General features: G+C 40.0%; 1 protein-coding gene across 1 annotated transcript; it reads right to left on the bottom strand.

Annotated features, from left to right (window-relative positions):
* Positions 1-12,421: 12,421 nt before the first annotated feature.
* Positions 12,422-15,801, bottom strand: LOC114256382 (putative UDP-arabinopyranose mutase 2). Its single transcript, XM_028196013.2, has 4 exons — positions 15,282-15,801; positions 13,318-13,568; positions 13,071-13,239; positions 12,422-12,956 (listed from the first exon to the last, which is right to left on the bottom strand). The coding sequence occupies exons 1-4, from the start codon at positions 15,591-15,593 to the stop codon at positions 12,639-12,641; spliced, it is 1,050 nt and encodes a 349-aa protein (XP_028051814.2). The 5' UTR covers positions 15,594-15,801; the 3' UTR covers positions 12,422-12,638.
* Positions 15,802-16,603: the final 802 nt, after the last annotated feature.

The raw sequence follows: 16,603 nt of genomic DNA, 5'->3' as shown, positions 1-16,603 counted from the left end.
AAGAGCTTCATTTGAAAGAACAGCATCACCAGGTTTGGAATCCCAAGGGCAATAATAACAGACAATGGTACACAGTTTGACAGTAAGCTAATCAAGATCTTCTGTGCAAAGTACAAGATCAAGAATTATTACTCTACTCCAAGCTTCCCTCAAAGCAATGGTTAAGAAGAAGCATCCAATAAGGTCATCTTGGATGGGATCAAGAAGAGGGTGAAAGCAGCTAAGGGAAGGTGGGTGAATGAGTTACCCAGTGTACTCTAGGCATATCGGACTACGCCGAGTAGACCAACTAGGGAATCCCCATTTGCCATGGCTTTTGGCACAAAGGCAGTAATCCCATTAGAAGTCGGCATCCCAGGGATCAGAACCCAGGGAGTGGAGAATGGGACTAATGATGCATTCTTAGCCCGAGATCTGGACCTACTAGAAGAAAGAAGGGAGAAGGCAGCAATTCAGTTACGGTCATTCCAGCAGTAGCTTGCCAGGGCTTATAATAAGAAGGTTAACCCACAAGAATTCCAAGTTAGGGACCTCATCCTGAGAAAGGTCGTCGGCAACAAGAATGATCCCAAAGAAGGCAAGATTGGCCCAAACTGGGAGGGACCTTATAGAATCATCTCGGTCCTGGGCAATGGGGCATATCAGCTTGAAGACAGTGAAAGCAAAGAGTTGCCAAGACCCTGGAATACTTGCTGTAGACGCGCCCCGAGGGCTTCATGCTACAGTTTGGATTCAAATGTCACGGTTCTGAATCTAATCCCGCAAAGTGCAATGCGAGACCGATAAATCACCAAAGAGTCCAAATCCGTCAAATCGTTTTGGAAAACTGATTTTTAAGAAAGAAGTGCAAAGCATGGACTGCTTTGCCAGATACAGAGTCGCCACCTAAATATTTTATTTTAGAGGGAATTTAAGAAACCTTGACTCATGCCTAAGGCCACATGTCCGTCATCACCAAAGTTGCCTCGGCACGGGAACTTGGGTACGATAGGGGAAGATCATCTATGAGCACCCCCGCTCGCCCGATCAAAGATCGGCCTGTACTAAACATGATATTTTGTTTTTGAAAACATATGCGTTTTTATTCCGGTTTATTAGCTAGAATTTACTATGTGATGCGCACAACACACAAGTATAGACTAGATCGCCTAAATTGGAACAAAACATTTCATGTTGGTTTATTTGAAAATGGTTTGAAAATGCTACTCGCAAGTAGGCTAAGACGTGGATTTGCCACCCTCAAGTGGGCTTAGAAAACATGATTTTGCCATTCTCAAGTGGGCTTAAAACTCGCATTTCAATGAATTGTTCCAATTCAAGTAATCCAACCTTCACCCACAGGCATTCAGGCAGTTATATCACATAAGCAAATAGCCTCATGGCAAGCATGCTATCATGGCAATACTCACACTCATGCAAGGATGCTAAAGCATAAACACTCACCGAGTATTCCGAGCCAAAACAAAAACTAGTTAGTAATCAATGCATGATCCTAGTTCATGTTAAGATGGCTAATGCAACTAGAAGTAGGCTCGACTATTCTAAAATGTCATGTGAAATGCAACAATTGATGCATGTATTCAACTTGGTATTTAAATACAATGCGGTTTGTATGATGCGCCGAGCCCGGTACATGCAAGACAGATGAATGATGCAAACATGCATAGCATAAGGATGCTAATTGAAAATGACCCTAAACTAACCATCAAAAGCAGGTAAGTAAAAGGGAGAAAGACGTGGGGTTGGAAGACATTCACACACTCACGCACACTAATTACAAAATCCGCCCGCTCGACGAAGAGTCCGAAAGAATAATACAAATTGACTAATTAACTAACTAACTAGCTAATTAATTATTACACAACACTTAACTAATTAAACAAATTAATTAAGCTACTAAAGCGGTAAAGAGGCCTCGAAAAGAGGGACAAATGCATGCATGCTCGGCTCCGCTCGGAAATCTATCGCCATGCTCATGCTGCCTCTGTTTACATTGCTCTGCACCTCTGAAAACTGTGCAAGTCTCAAGGATGCTTCTGAATCACCTTCTAGGTGCTTTGAGAGGCCATCGGCCAAGGGAAACTAGTCATCGACCAATAATGAGCCCGTGGCCATAAATTGGTAGCCGGCCGGCACTGAAGATGGCCGACCGGCCATCTCTCCCTTCAGAATGCCATTTGTTGCAGCAGAGGACAAATAGAACATGACAATGCATTTTCAAGGCAATGTGTGCACAAACACCCTCCCTATCATGTCATGAACTCAAGGGAGTATGGTTCTCGACCCTCGGGCCATCAATCACGCATTTCAATGCATGATGGCCAAAGGAGCCAAGTGTGCAAATCAATGTGAAATGAATGCGACAAGAAAAAACATATGAATGCCTAGAACTCTATCATGCTTGATCAAGAGCGTTAGCGACCGAGGATTGAGGCACGTTTCGTCACTTCAAGTACGAACGTTCCTCGTTCCCCGTATTTGGTTTGACACCCCAAACTAAACACAATGCAATGCATGCAACCAAGTACAATGCAACATGGAAATGCAAGGCAATGTAACATGAGCATAGCAAATGCAATGCAATGCAACCTAGTTAAGCATGTGACAAAATGCAAACTAGCAAGAATGCAAAATGCAACCTAAACGTACAAACATGCAATGTAATAGGCATGCGACAACAATACCAACAACAAGGATGCGACAACATGCAATGCGATAAGCATGCAACGACACACAAACCACATGATCCATAGACTTACACTGAAAATGGATAGGCCTCAGCCACACCAAAACAATGGCCAAAATGATGAAGTGATAGAATGAAACGCACAATGAGCATATACATGCAATGGTCCAAGAGTTAAGGCATAAGGTCACAACACCCAAACATGAGCGAGGGGTGACAATCATGGTAGTATGGTGACACCGTAAGTTCTGAAATTATGTCAAGAGTGATGCCAAATCAAACACATAACACAAGCAAGGCATGCTAATGGACTTCAAGTTCAAAGCTAGCCAAGGTGCTTGAACCATGGCCATATCAACCAAGCCCCAAAGGACCAAGGTGACCCAAAACAGTCCCAAGGTAGTCCAAAACAAGGCTAGAACATGCATGGGATGAGACCAAAACATGCTAGAAAGGTGAGCACAAAACAAGATGCATACAAGGCTAAAAGGGGCAATTGCACTACACCTATTACAACCAAACATGGCATGACTTAGGCCAAAAAAATCAGAGTTATGGCATGTTAGAATGAGCCCAAAACCTCACTTAGATGGCATGCCAAAGGCCTAAGTATGATGGCATGCACAATGACATATTCTTAAGGCATGAAACACAAACTATCCAAAGCATGGAATAGGTGATAAATGCAAGTGTGTGACCATGAAACATGGATTGAAATTACATTTCACATGATGCCAAATCATGAAAATACTTCAAGTAACACATGCTAATGAACTCAAGGCACAAAGCTTACAAGTTAGAATGAACCAAGGCTATGCAAAACAATGCATGCAGGACCAAGACAACACTGAACAAAGTTTAATCATGGTAAAACATGAGGGAAAGCTCCTTGGAGTCGAGCCAAAACATGCAAGAATAGTGGTCCAAACACAAGATGCATGTTATGCAAACATGCAAGATTACTCTACAAGTATATGAAGTATGCAAGATGCCGTCAAACCAACATGGAATAGAGTTAAGGCAGGTCCTAAAAGCCACTCAAAAGTGCTGAAATAGAACCAAGACATGCTAAGTAAACATGCTACTCTTATAAGCCAACAACACAAGCATATGAGACATAAGAAGAGAGGGTGTCCCCCTCCTATACAAGACTCCAAAACCACTTCTCCACCACTGAAAATCCTCTGGATTTCAGTGGTGGGAAGGTCAAAATAAGATGATCCCAAAGCTCAAAAGTAAAGGCACAAAATAAGGCCAAACAAGGCCTAAGAGGGAGTAGACAACCCCCAACCAAAAAGTAACCTTAAGCAACCATAACAAGCATGCAAAATTAGAACTTTTTGTAGTTTAGAGTCAAGCTTGAAACAATATAGAAGTATGTGTAAAAGCTTAAGCAAGAATGGGGTATCTAAAGTTTAGAATCTCACCTTTGAAGAACAACTTCAAGAACACAAGACCAGCAACTCTCTCTGATCAAAACCAACTCAAGAACCTCAAAACCAACCTCCTAGTACCTCAGCACACAAGGATGGTGTAACTCCAGGTGTTCTAGTGCAAAAGTATGGACAAAATGCACTTTAGAACACAAATGCACACACAAATGTAGAGAGAGGGAGATATAGAGATAGATAGATATATAGCTTCTCCTCAGATTTTTTCTAGCCCTTGAGAAAGGAGGAAGAGCTCCCTTCTTATAGGAATCCAATTCCAAGGCTTCTTGAAGAAGCTAACACAAGGTGCAAATCCCTCTATACACGTGTATGCAGGGAATGAAATGTGCATGCCAGCTGTGAAAGCTGGCATAAAATATTTGCCAAAAGCAGATAGAAAGGGGTCGGCCGAAAAATATGGCCGATTGACCAACAAAGGTGGCCGGTCGACCAAAAACAGTGCCAATTGGCCAGCACCTTTGGCCGATGGCAAGAAAAAGGGGCCAATGGCTTCATTTCTTGGCCGATGGGTTGAGGAAATGGCCAACAAGCCACCCTCTTCCCTTAAAAGCAAAAACACAAGTGCTTGGTCCACAACCAAGCACAAAACAGTCAAGTTGAGAGATCTTGAGGCAAGGCGCGTGGCCGAGACCTCCGGGAACTCAAAACGAACACGAGCATAGATGATCATCGAGTGTTCAAACGATGACGTCCAAGTCTTGAGGACGGTAAAAAATGGGGTGTCTACACTTGTAACCTGAAGTTTTTCTATCATTAGATTTTTTGTTTTTTAAGTTTCTTGTTATTAGCCAAACTAATAATAAGTCTTAGCTTGATTTTTAAACTTGTCTAGTATGACCGACCAGTCACTTGGCGATGTTTCTGATTGAAACATGACGAATAACTTAGACTTATTATATGGCAGAGTTGAATTATACTTGCATATAATAGAGTTGAACTAAGTTGGTGATATTTCTGATTGAAACATGACGAATAACTTAGACATATTATATAGCAGAGTTGAATTATACTTGCATATAATAGAGTTGAACTAAGTTGGCGATGTTTCTGATTGAAACATGACAAATAACTTAGACTTATTATATGGCAGAGTTTCTACTTGCATATAATAGAGTTAAACTAAGTTGGCGATGTTTCTGATTAAAACATGACGAATAACTTAGACTTATTATATGGCAGCGTTGAATTATACTTGCATATAATAGAGTTGAACTAAGTTGAGTTAACCCGAACTTGCCATATCAGTAGAGTTAAACACAGATTGAAATTAATGGCATTTTGATAAGATTAACAGAAGAACCAAGGTTTGTAAACCTCAGCCAGTCTTTGTTTGAATATTACCTCAGCAACGAGGTCAAAGCCACATGCTTAATGAGAATCCAAGTGGAACTTAAGTTCACATTAGGGGGCAAAAGGTTGGAGAATGATGCTTAGGAGTTGGAATTTACAAGCTAAGATTGGTTTAACACTTGTTGAAATTTTAGGAAAAATTTACAAGTTGAAGTTAAGCCGAGGTTATGATTAAAGAAAGATTGGTTTAACACTTGTTGAAATTTTTTAGAAAAGTTTACAAATTAAGCCAAGGTTGTATTAAAAGAAGTACTTATGTACTTGTCGAGATTACCATGTTACCAAGACCTGGAAGATATTTGAAGATACAAGCCCTGTTAAGTAAAAAGTGAAGTGGCAAGTTGTAAATAACACTTGTGAAAATATTATACAAAATATTTTCAAGTGTTAGGCCAAGGCCAAGGCCAAGATAAACTGTTAGCGGGTATAACCGAAGTATTCCACATCGAAAAGATTACACAGTTAAGGTGTGCATTGAAAACATGCAAAATATTCTAAGTATGGAAGCATACAAGATAGACAAGCATTCAAACACTTAGAAAAAGCAAGAGGAAGTTGTACTTGCATTAAAAGAAGAAAAATGACACATCGGCCTGACAAAGAGATTACTTGTTCGGGTTACAAAGGTGGCACGTCGGCCAAATTAAAGCTGACATTGTTTCAAAAGTAAGGAAAAAAGTACAAGGTATAAGAAATAAAGAAAAACATCAAAATGGACTACTCGGTGCCAACAGTTGGTTGTGTCCCAGCCTCAGAAGACAATTGTAAGCCCTTCTCAGCAGCCTTCTCAGCCGCGACCTCGGCATCGATCTCTTAAAGAGTCTGGTCGATGCTCTTCTCGGCGACAGGCACGTCAGATGTTGTCTTCTCAAGGATAGTGTCTTTCGAGACCTCATCCTCCTTATCCTGAGTCAAGTCCAAGACTTGCTCGTTCAGAGTTGGGGACTTGGCCCCAGCAGCTTCTTCATTCTTCTCGACCTCAGCCTGATCCTCGGACTCAGCTTCGTCTTCAGACTGGCTTGGAGAGTGAGGGAATGGCAGGATGAGGTTGCTAGCATTCTTGATAGGAGAATCCTCAGGGACAACCAACTCTTTTAAAGCAACCATCCAACCAAGGCTGAAACCCTTATTGCATGCATGCTTCACTTGTTTCTTGTAGTCTTTTTTTACGTCGGCCGCCCCCTCGGCATACGCCTTCTCATCCGCTGCTTTGATCTCGACTTCTTTTGTGGCCAAGGCAGCAATGAGCTCGGCCTGGGCCTCTATAGTCTTCGCTTCAGCCTCTTTCTTTTCAGCCTCAAGGACCTTAGCGACGGCCTCAACAGCTCCTGCCTTCTCCTCAGTCTCTTCTTGGGCCTGTTTGGCCGCCTTAGCCTGATCCATCAGTGTCTCTATCTTGGCCTCGGCCTTATTAACGATTTTCAGTAAGCTTGCAGCCTCCTTGGTCTTGTTGACCAACTCCTTTTTTATGCTAAAAGATTGCATCACGAAGGAGTGGGCATGTTGGATTGCCTAGAAGAAATGGATGAAACAAAAGTTAATAAAAACTCTAAGAATGGAAAAACAGAGTATGGAAAGTATTAAGTATTAGGGGCTTACTTTTACGAAATGTTGCAACATCAAGGTGAAATTTTCATATTCGCTGACCTCGGCGTTGCGGTTGAGGTCATTGAGAAGGAGCAAGGCAGTAGAGAGGACAACGCCGACTTCGATGTCATCAGCGCTGTCACCAACTCTGACTGGCTTGTCCTCAATCATTGAGGGGGCCCAAGGGGCATCGGATTTGAGAGAACCTGAGGTGGCCGCAGAGTCCGACCTCGGCCTCTTTGACTTGGTGGATTTGGATGGTTCAGCCTCAGCAGGCCTCTTCTCGGCAGCGGAGGAGGACTTCTCGTCCTCGGCCAGTTTTTAAATTGGCAAAGTATCCTCAGTGTCAATCTGAGTTACCGTTGCCTTAGCTTGGGATTTCTTCAGCCTTTTTGGCTTTGGTTTCGACTGAGATTGCGAAGATGGAGATTGGACGGTAGTGACGTTCGGGATGTCGGCCAGAAGATCATCAGCGACTGCCTTCTTGCGACCCATTTCATCAGAGGAGATGGCAACAGTAACTCTAGTGCCAAGGCAGATTGCTGGTAAAACTATTAGTGGGTTGGCTGGATCGTAAGAGAACGCCTCGGCGCTTTGGCGTCTTCGGCTACGGGTCCTACCTACTGGTGCAAAAAGTGGCGCTTAACATCAGCCTTTGCGCTGAGATGGTGGAATCAATTGAGGAGCTGAAGTAGATGGCTGGTCTATTGGAGTCAAGGTTGATTCTTGATCTGGGCGAGATGAAGAAGTCGTAGCAGAAGTTGTAGCAAAAGGAGGGGACTTGCTCTTTTTGGGGACGTCAGACAAAGTCGATATGTATGTTGGGATGAAGTTTAGAAGCAGAGGAGCCTTACATTGATTAACAGGCAAGTCCAGCAGCCTCTTGAAATCTTTACTGGGATAGAAGTTTTTTCGAAAGTCCTTTGGGGGTTGAGGAAGAGCTGCAAAGACAAAACGAAAGAACGTTAGCACATGCAAAAATATCAAAGAAAGAAAGACTTGAAAGCAAGAAAAGGTGACTCTTGGCTCTTACCATCTCCCTCTTTGAAAACTGTTCGGCTTAGGGGATAAAAGTGAAGGTCATCATCTAGTTGAAACTCCCAGTTGCCTGAGACGATGAAGTAATCGTCTCCAGCACCTTTGTTTGAGTCTGGGAGGTCGACAACGAGTTTATATTCCGTTGACCTCGGCTTAAGGTAGTAGATGTAACCTTTTTCTGACTTAAGGCCACACCTGGTGTAGCAGTACTGGATGTCGACGAGGGTAACCCTAGCATTCTCTCTTTTGGCTAAGGCAATTATACCATTAATAACTCGGTAGGAGTTAATGGCAAGCTGCATTGGGTTCAATTTGTAGTAGTGTAGGACTTCTCGAAAAAGGGTATCAAGAGGGAGCCTAAGTCCACACTCAAGGAAGGCTACCACTGGAAAAAGCATGGAGTCGTTTGTGGGCATGATAGAGTCCTCCTCCCCAGCCAACCTAAAATGAACGTCGGCAGGAATAGCAAACTCTTGCCTAAAGTATTCTAATTTAGTTAGGGTGTTTACCCTCCACCTGAACATACCCATGACATCGACTAGAGGGACGAAGTGTCGGATTTTAGAAGGAAGTGCTTTTTGTCTAAGGTTTAAAGGACCTTGGCAAAACTAAAATGTATGCTGGGGCAAGGGTTTCTAAGGATCTAAATGGAATTTGTTTCAATTTTTCCTAGAGTTTGGAGATCTAAAGCAAATCCCAATCCTAGAGTTACTAAAACAGGAGGATTAAAGATAAGAATCTGGCAAAAAAATAGCAGGAAAACAGAAACAAAGACGTGATTCAGACTCAAGAAGACGGGCGAGAAATCAAAGAACACTGAATAAATTTGTGCAGGTGTGCAAGGCCAAGAACAGTGGCAGAGTAGAGCGAGTGTGTGTGCAATTTGTATATAAAGGCCAAGAATCAAGAACTAATTGGATAAACACAAAATTGCAAAGTCAGAACATACTCAAATATGCAAATGATGAAGTTTAAATCACAGATGGAGACTAAAGAACATGAATGTGTTCATCATGGCAAGAAAACAGAGGCAACAGAGTATGAACAACTAAGAGAGAGAAAATAATAACTTACCAAGAAGAAAATAGAGCCAATGTGAAATACGCCGGAGTTAAACGCAGGTGGTACGAGTAGCAAGACGGTGAATGTTTCGCCGGAGGAGACTAATGGAGTAGTTGTAGAGAGCTTTGAGAAGACGATAATGGTAGTTTGGGAGAAAGAGGCTTAGAGAGAGAAAATTTGTGCAAAATCAAAGATGTGAAGTGAAAACACAGAAAGAAGGAAAGGATTTTTGTCAAAACATGGAGAATGCGGCAAAATGGTATTGAATGTGCCTTGGATGACGTGCTTGTCAGACGACGCATGCAAAAGTGACGCGACTTGATGGCGCATGTCAAGTACGGTTTGATGGGGAAGAGAAGTGTGACAAAAACGATTGAAATACCATGCGTGACAGCTCATACGCATGTTGAAACTTTTGGAATTTTTGATTTAATGAAGCAATGACTTCGGCTTGGCGGATGATCTCGGCTAAATAACTTGAGCAAACTTAATTATTGGTTCTAAAGCATTGATGTGAACACACAGAGGTGCTTTATTGTATGGAGGCCGATGTGTGAAAGAGCAAGTTTAGCCGACGTGCTACACGTTCGAATAATATAGATTCCATCACCTCAGGATGCCGAGGTAATAGAACCTAGGGGGCAATTGTGGGGACATATTTTTTGGATAGCAACACGTGGCCAAGGCGGCACCGAAGTGCTAGCTGAGGTGCCACGTGTCTTTGACTTGAGGCCGAGGTAATCTCGGCTAGGCCGAGGTTATCTGCGGAGATACCGGAATCCGAAATTAGCGGATAAGTTACAAGAGTCGTAGAATGAGGGAGGACTTCAGCCTGAATAAGGATAAAACTCTTAGGAAGTTTATCTTTATCTATTTGAGGGTCCTGGATAGGCATTGAGCCAAAGTCCATTGAAACTAGACTTCTATTGGGATTATATCAGTGTTGGCTATAAAAAAAGAGGCACCCTCATGGGTAAGGTACGCTTTTTGTATTTTGAATTATGAGTTAAGCACTTCTGCTATCTTTGAGAGATAACTGACTTGATCGTTGGAGTGCCCCCGGGTGGACGAACCACCGCCGGAATCTTATCTTTCTGTGACAGGTTGTTCAGGCTTAATCTATTCTGTCGGAGCTCTCCAGCTGAGTACCTGTTTGACAGTCTGGTAAAAAATTGACTCACACAGTAGCAATCTATACCCAACCTTCTTGTCCATCGGTTTAATTATAAGGCAGTTCTTTCATGGCCTCCTGATTTTTGCCAAAAGCTTCTTAGGTAGTGACATGCGTGGAATACCAAAGGATTCAACCTCATGGTCAGCATCTTCCCCCTCGATCTCATGTCCCTCACTTTCAAATTCATCATCCGATCAAACGGTCTCTCATTGAGTCGTCGATCAACTAGAGCATCCTTGAAAGATCTGATGGGGGGCTATATTGATTTGTTGACTTCTGAAACTAACTCTCCATCTAGAGGCTCTGCTTGAACTACAGGAGTGGGGTTATCTAACATGGTATCATCATTGCCGGCAGTAGACTCTTTGATCTTCTTGGTATTGCGATTCAGGTAGTCCTCTTCCTCAGAGGATTTACCTTCAAGGTTATCGTTGTTACCCTCAGAGAGTAGAACTTTAGAGAGAGAAAGAGCCATTTTCTTTTTTTTTCTTTGTCTTTTTCATCTTTTTGTTAGTAGTAAAATTAAGTGAGGCCTTATTTTTTTCCTTTCCATTATAAGTTTTTCTTAGTTGAAAACGAACTCTCTTTTTTTAGAACTTAATTAGCTAAATCTCTTTTGTTGTTTGCATTATTAGTTTTTTAGTTGAATATATCAGCTAAAAAGTGGCTTAATTTGCTGTTGGTGGCTGTGGGAAGCTGGCCCTAGAAATTCTCCCCTTTTCTTATTTTGTTTTTTTATCTTTTATTTTAAATATTAAATTACATAAAAATTCTAAAAAACTAATTTAATGATTATTAATGTTTTAGAATATAGAGAGAAGAATTTGAAAATAAAAAATAATTCAAGTTGGTGCTTTGACATGAATTATAGTTTCGATTCCAATTTGTAATCTAAGCTGGTGCAACTTATTGTAAAGTAAAAATTAATAATAATAAAAAATAAAAAAAAGTACCCTTCTCCTAGTTTTTGAATAATTAATTTCTTTTTAACTTAAAAGATATAATAAATAATTTGGCACAGATTTCAAAATTAAGATAAGTTATAGTGTTTTTTTTAAGTTACAATAAACAGCTCCAATATACATTTAACTGGTGTGTCGAGAAGGCATTTATGATATTTGTATATATAAAGAAAATTCCGAAACAGCAACAACAAAAAGTCACAGTATAGTGGTGAGTGTACCTGCCTGTGACGCAGGTGACCCCTGTTCGATTCGCGGCAACAGCGTTTTAGTTTGCTTTTTTATTTGGGCAAATTACATATACACCCCTCGAGGTTTGGCTAAATTACAAATACCCCCCTGAGGTTTGAGAAATTACGAATTCCCCCCTGAATGCTATATTTGCATAAGAAATTAGGGGGTAATTTGTTATGAAATATAAACCTCAGGGGGTAAATTGTTATGAAAATACAAACCTCAGGGGGCGGGATGTAATTTCCGAAACCTCAGGGGGTATCTGTAATTTAACCAAACCTCGAGGGGTGTATATGTAATTTGCCCTTTTTAGTTTATGTTTTCACTTTTATCTCATAATTTTTTTTTTTTTTTTTACATTCCTGAAATTTAATTAAAATATGAATCGCCTTCTATAATTTTAAAAATTACATTTCATCTCTTGAGATTTATAATTTCATAACAAAATGCCTATTTTATTAATAAATCATCAAGTCAATTAACAGTTTTTAATAATGTTAAAGTATATTTCAATTAATAATTTAAGTAATTTTATTATTGTATAAGAGAACAATTATGAATTTTATTTTTTTAATTAATTCTGTTAAATAAAAAATTCTAATAAAAGTGTGTTTGTAATTTACCCAAATTTGAAACTAACCGTTCCACAAACTGGAAAAAAAAATCAATTGATCATTGAATGACTACCAAAAAAAAAAAACCAAACAAACCTACCCTGCGCATATTTGCATATCATAGGCCCACCACTATCATCTTCAATCATTCAAATATGGTTGTAATTCAAAAATAAATGAAGTATATTACCATTTGTTGTTCTAAACTCATCAAAATTTCAAGTAATAATCATCACAAATAAACATACAAGCATTTCTGGGTGTAAATTCAAAACTGAATGAAGTATATATCTCATTTATTATTCTAAAGCACATCAAAATTTCAAGAGTATTAAAGCATTACATCAACCAATCTCTAGACCCAATCATCGATGAGACAAATCTCGAGAAAATACAAAGAAAATAAAGATTACAATGTTTAAGAACACTAATTAATCATCATATCATAGATGAACTATTGCCATTCCCAGTCAAAGCTTTTCATTTAGCAGAACCCTTGCCCGGGTTGAGCTCATCCCAAGCTTCAATCCATGTCACCATGGCATCGGCTAGCTTGACGAAGTATTCATCGATCTTCCCGAGCTTTTCTTTGACGTGTTTCGACAGTTCAATGTAGCACTGTTGCACAGTGGTGCAGTCCTTGGGAAGAGTGATCGCTTGGAAGAATGGGATGATATCTTCTTGCCAGAAGATGCCTTTATACTCTTTCTTAAGGTTCACGAACGGGTTGCTTGCTTTGCTGTGCCAAATGTAGGGTAACCCTGTCTTCACTCCCAATCCTAAATGGTCACATATCACCTAAACAACCAACAACATTCTGATATTAGTGAATAATTCTTCTTTGTTAAAAGTAAAATCGGCTCTTAAAAGATTTCTGAAAAACTCAATTATGTTTCACAAATCAAAAGGTACCTTGACACACCAGCCAGCCCACATATCATCGTAGCGTCCAATTGGCTGACCATCACCCATGAGTCCAAAGTACATAGCAGGGCCAATAAGATCACGGTCAAATCCCAGATTCATGCCACACATGGGGAACAGGGTGCCCTTTGGTATTGTCATAACCGCATCCACAAACCTACAAGATAAACACATGTAATCAAGGATTCATAATTTTCAAGTCAATTGGTTTGGTAAGGCAAAAAAAAAAAAAAACCTAGTGTTTCTCTCAAGAGGCTTCACGAGCTGTGTGGGGGCATCATAATCTGGGATGTTAAGCCAGAGGCCGTGAGAAACAGCAGTTGGAACACCCTCGCGAAGGCTAAAAGGGTATCCACGGACGAAATCTGCACCATCTCGGAAAGGATCATACAAGGTGTTGAAGAAATTGGGAGTTGATGGGCAGAGAAGATTCTTTATGTGCTGTTCAAGGGCATTGATCTCTTTGCCAGATGGGTCTTTAGCAACCTAAGCATCAATATTATTCACCCAAAGAAAAAAACTAAGCATCAATATGGGTTTCACATCATTAAGCTAAGTAAAAATACCCAGAGTTAAAAACTAGATAATTATTTAACTACCAAAAGAAAAATGTCGGTGAATTAGTAACTAAAATAAACAAAGCAATTGGGCATAACATGCATGTCCCAACCATAAAAAGGTTGTAAACAGAGACTGAGAGAGGTACTAGGTAAGCAGTTTAAGAACAATCATGTCAGTCATGCGCCAAGATGAATACACAACCCACAAATTCATAATTCAAATTTTTTGTTTTCTGGCAATAATAATAAACAGCGGATTAATTATACTTGTGATGTAGGATCTAGTAGTGATTTTCCAACTGGAGAAATGGTTGTTACTTTAATCTTTTTTGACAGTTCATACGCAAGAGCAAGAATCCAATTTATACCTTTTTGATATTAGAGGTCTCTATCGAGAGAATTGGCCATTAACTAAAGTATTTTATTGCTGTCTAAAGTCAGGATTATGGTTACTTTAACAATCTGGACCCACCAACAAAGATTAAAAAAGAGAAAAAGTGAAGACCTTGTTACTAATATACAATGATTCAAAAAGATGTAAAATCTTTAACCATTCTACAGTTGTAGATCACGTTGTAACCAGTTAATCATGAACTACAAAAGCCTGATTCCCCAGATATGTTACCTAGAAAGTATTTATAAAGTGTCTTTCAAAGGGAATTATTTGAATGTAACATGCAAAATTGATGGTACAATAAAATAAAGTACAGCGAAGGAAGTTGTTAAAATAACAATCAAACCGTAAGATCTCACTATTAGCAATTTAGCATTATTCAAATTACATCAATAAACTCTAGTTTATAAGATTCAAAGCAAACAACCACAAACTTCAATCTGGATATTAAAATAACAAAGCAACCAATCCCATCCCAACGTTTGGCATTACAGATAATTATTGTGATTCAAAAGATTAACTCTATATCAGCAAAATCACTCGTTAACAAAACCAAGCAGTCATAGAGACCTAATCAAGTTGTTTGAAGTTGACCAAGTGAATCTAGACTATCTACAGTATTATATAAAGCACACAACTCATAAGATTTTGAAGGTTTGTTAAGCTATTCTTTTTTCTTCCAAAAGTACACATATTGTTAAACAGTTATCAATTTCAATCCATTTTCTTCATTTAACAAATCACCAAAAAATGTATACGTAAAATTGCAAACACATCACATTTGCACTTATTCTTCCAAAAATACACACATATTGTTAAACAGTTATCAATTTCAATCCAATTTCTTCAATTAACAAATCACACAAAAAATTGAGATGTAAAATTAGATATAATTTATGTTAAATTACAAATGCATCACATTTGCACCGACAAGCTAGTTATTAAAAAAGTTACTAAACCCCATCAAGTACTCTCTGCCAAAAAGAAAAACTGATAACAAAAATAATAAAAATACAAAGCAAAACAAGCTATATGGCTAGAAGAAACCAACAGTGTGACACCAAAGAACAACCCAACAATCAAACAGTCAATTTTTCTCAAAAACCCAGATCATAACAAGCCATTATCAAACAGATCTACCAAATTGACACCCAAAACACATAGCTGCATCAAGATCTAAACTTTATCATTAAAAAACCAAAACCCAGATTAAAAAACAAAAACCCAAATAGAAGGAAGACTCACAAAGCAATCATCGTCAATGGTGAAGATATACTTCTTCTTAGAAACCATATACCCAAAGCAGCGACAAGCAGAGTCCTTGAAGGAAATGCAAGATGCCTTAGGACCCAAAATCCTGTTAATATCGTTACGATTATAGAGCTCGTAATCGAACCCATCAGGGACCTTGATGGTCTTCGAAGGGTCACCGTCCTGGACAATGATTAGATGGTAGGGCTGAAAGTAAGGCCTCCACATCTCGAGGAAATCGAGGTTTCGAATCGTGGGTATGACGATGTCGAGCTCGTCCTTGAGGAGAAACGTTGGAGTGGCCATTGTAGAGAGAGAGAGAGAGAGAGAGAGAGAGAGAGAAGTTTGGTAGAGAAATGGGAGTGAATGTGTGGCGGTATATATAGAGAGGAAGATCGGAGAGGTGTCGGAGGAGAGTGAATTGAAAGACAAACGGTGGAGGACTTGGTCGTGTCCCGGTTTACTTGCGAGGCCTGAAGTTTCTTTTTTCTTTTTTCTTTTCAAAATTCAACGTGGAGTTTTTTATTTTGTTTATTTATGCATTTATTGGGAAAATTGGTCTAGGGTCCCTCCCCCACTTTTTGTAAGGGAAGAGATCCACAAAATTATTTTTTGATGTCTAAGGTCCTCCCATCTATCACAGAGAAATTCAGCCCCCTTCCTTTTGTCTACTCTCACTCGTCACCACGATCAAACACGCACAGAGAGAGAGAGCCATGTCGATGACCGCCGACCTCGACGAAACACTCCTCATCGGCAGCTCCTCTTTCCCTTACTTCATGCTCGTCGCCGTAGAAGTGATTCCATTGGAGACAACAACACCCCAATCCCTACATTGTAGCCCAGACAAAAAAGTAGCCTCACCTCACCAATCTCTACTTTCTCGGCTGTTTGTTTCTCAGGAAACTAGTTTCCTGATTGGAAATCCTGAGAAAATGGAGAAGGTCAAGAAAGGTGCAGGTGGAAGAAAGGTCGGCGGTCCGAAGAAGAAACCCGTTTCCCAGTCCGTCAAAGCCGGCCTCTAGTTCCCGGTCGGCCGGATCGGCCGATACTTGAAGAAAGGCCGCTACTCTCAGCACGTCGGAACTGGCGCTCCGGTCTACCTCGCCGCCGTGCTCGAGTACCTCGCTGCTGAGGTCTCTCTCTCTCTCTCAAAATCTGTGAATCTTCACTGAGCTTGTTCTATGGAATTTTTTTGGGCAAAATTGGTCTGAGTCTTGTGTTTAATTGTTAGATTTTTTTTTATTAATTTTAGTTGTTTCGAAATTGTTGAGCAAAGTTCTGATATTTTTTGGTTGTTGAGTTGGATCTAATCT

The sequence above is a fragment of the Camellia sinensis genome, chromosome 4 (genome assembly GCF_055761805.1).
Source record: "Camellia sinensis isolate YWXY chromosome 4, ASM5576180v1, whole genome shotgun sequence".
NCBI lineage: Eukaryota > Viridiplantae > Streptophyta > Magnoliopsida > Ericales > Theaceae > Camellia > Camellia sinensis.
This window is presented reverse-complemented; position numbering and strand designations above follow the sequence as displayed.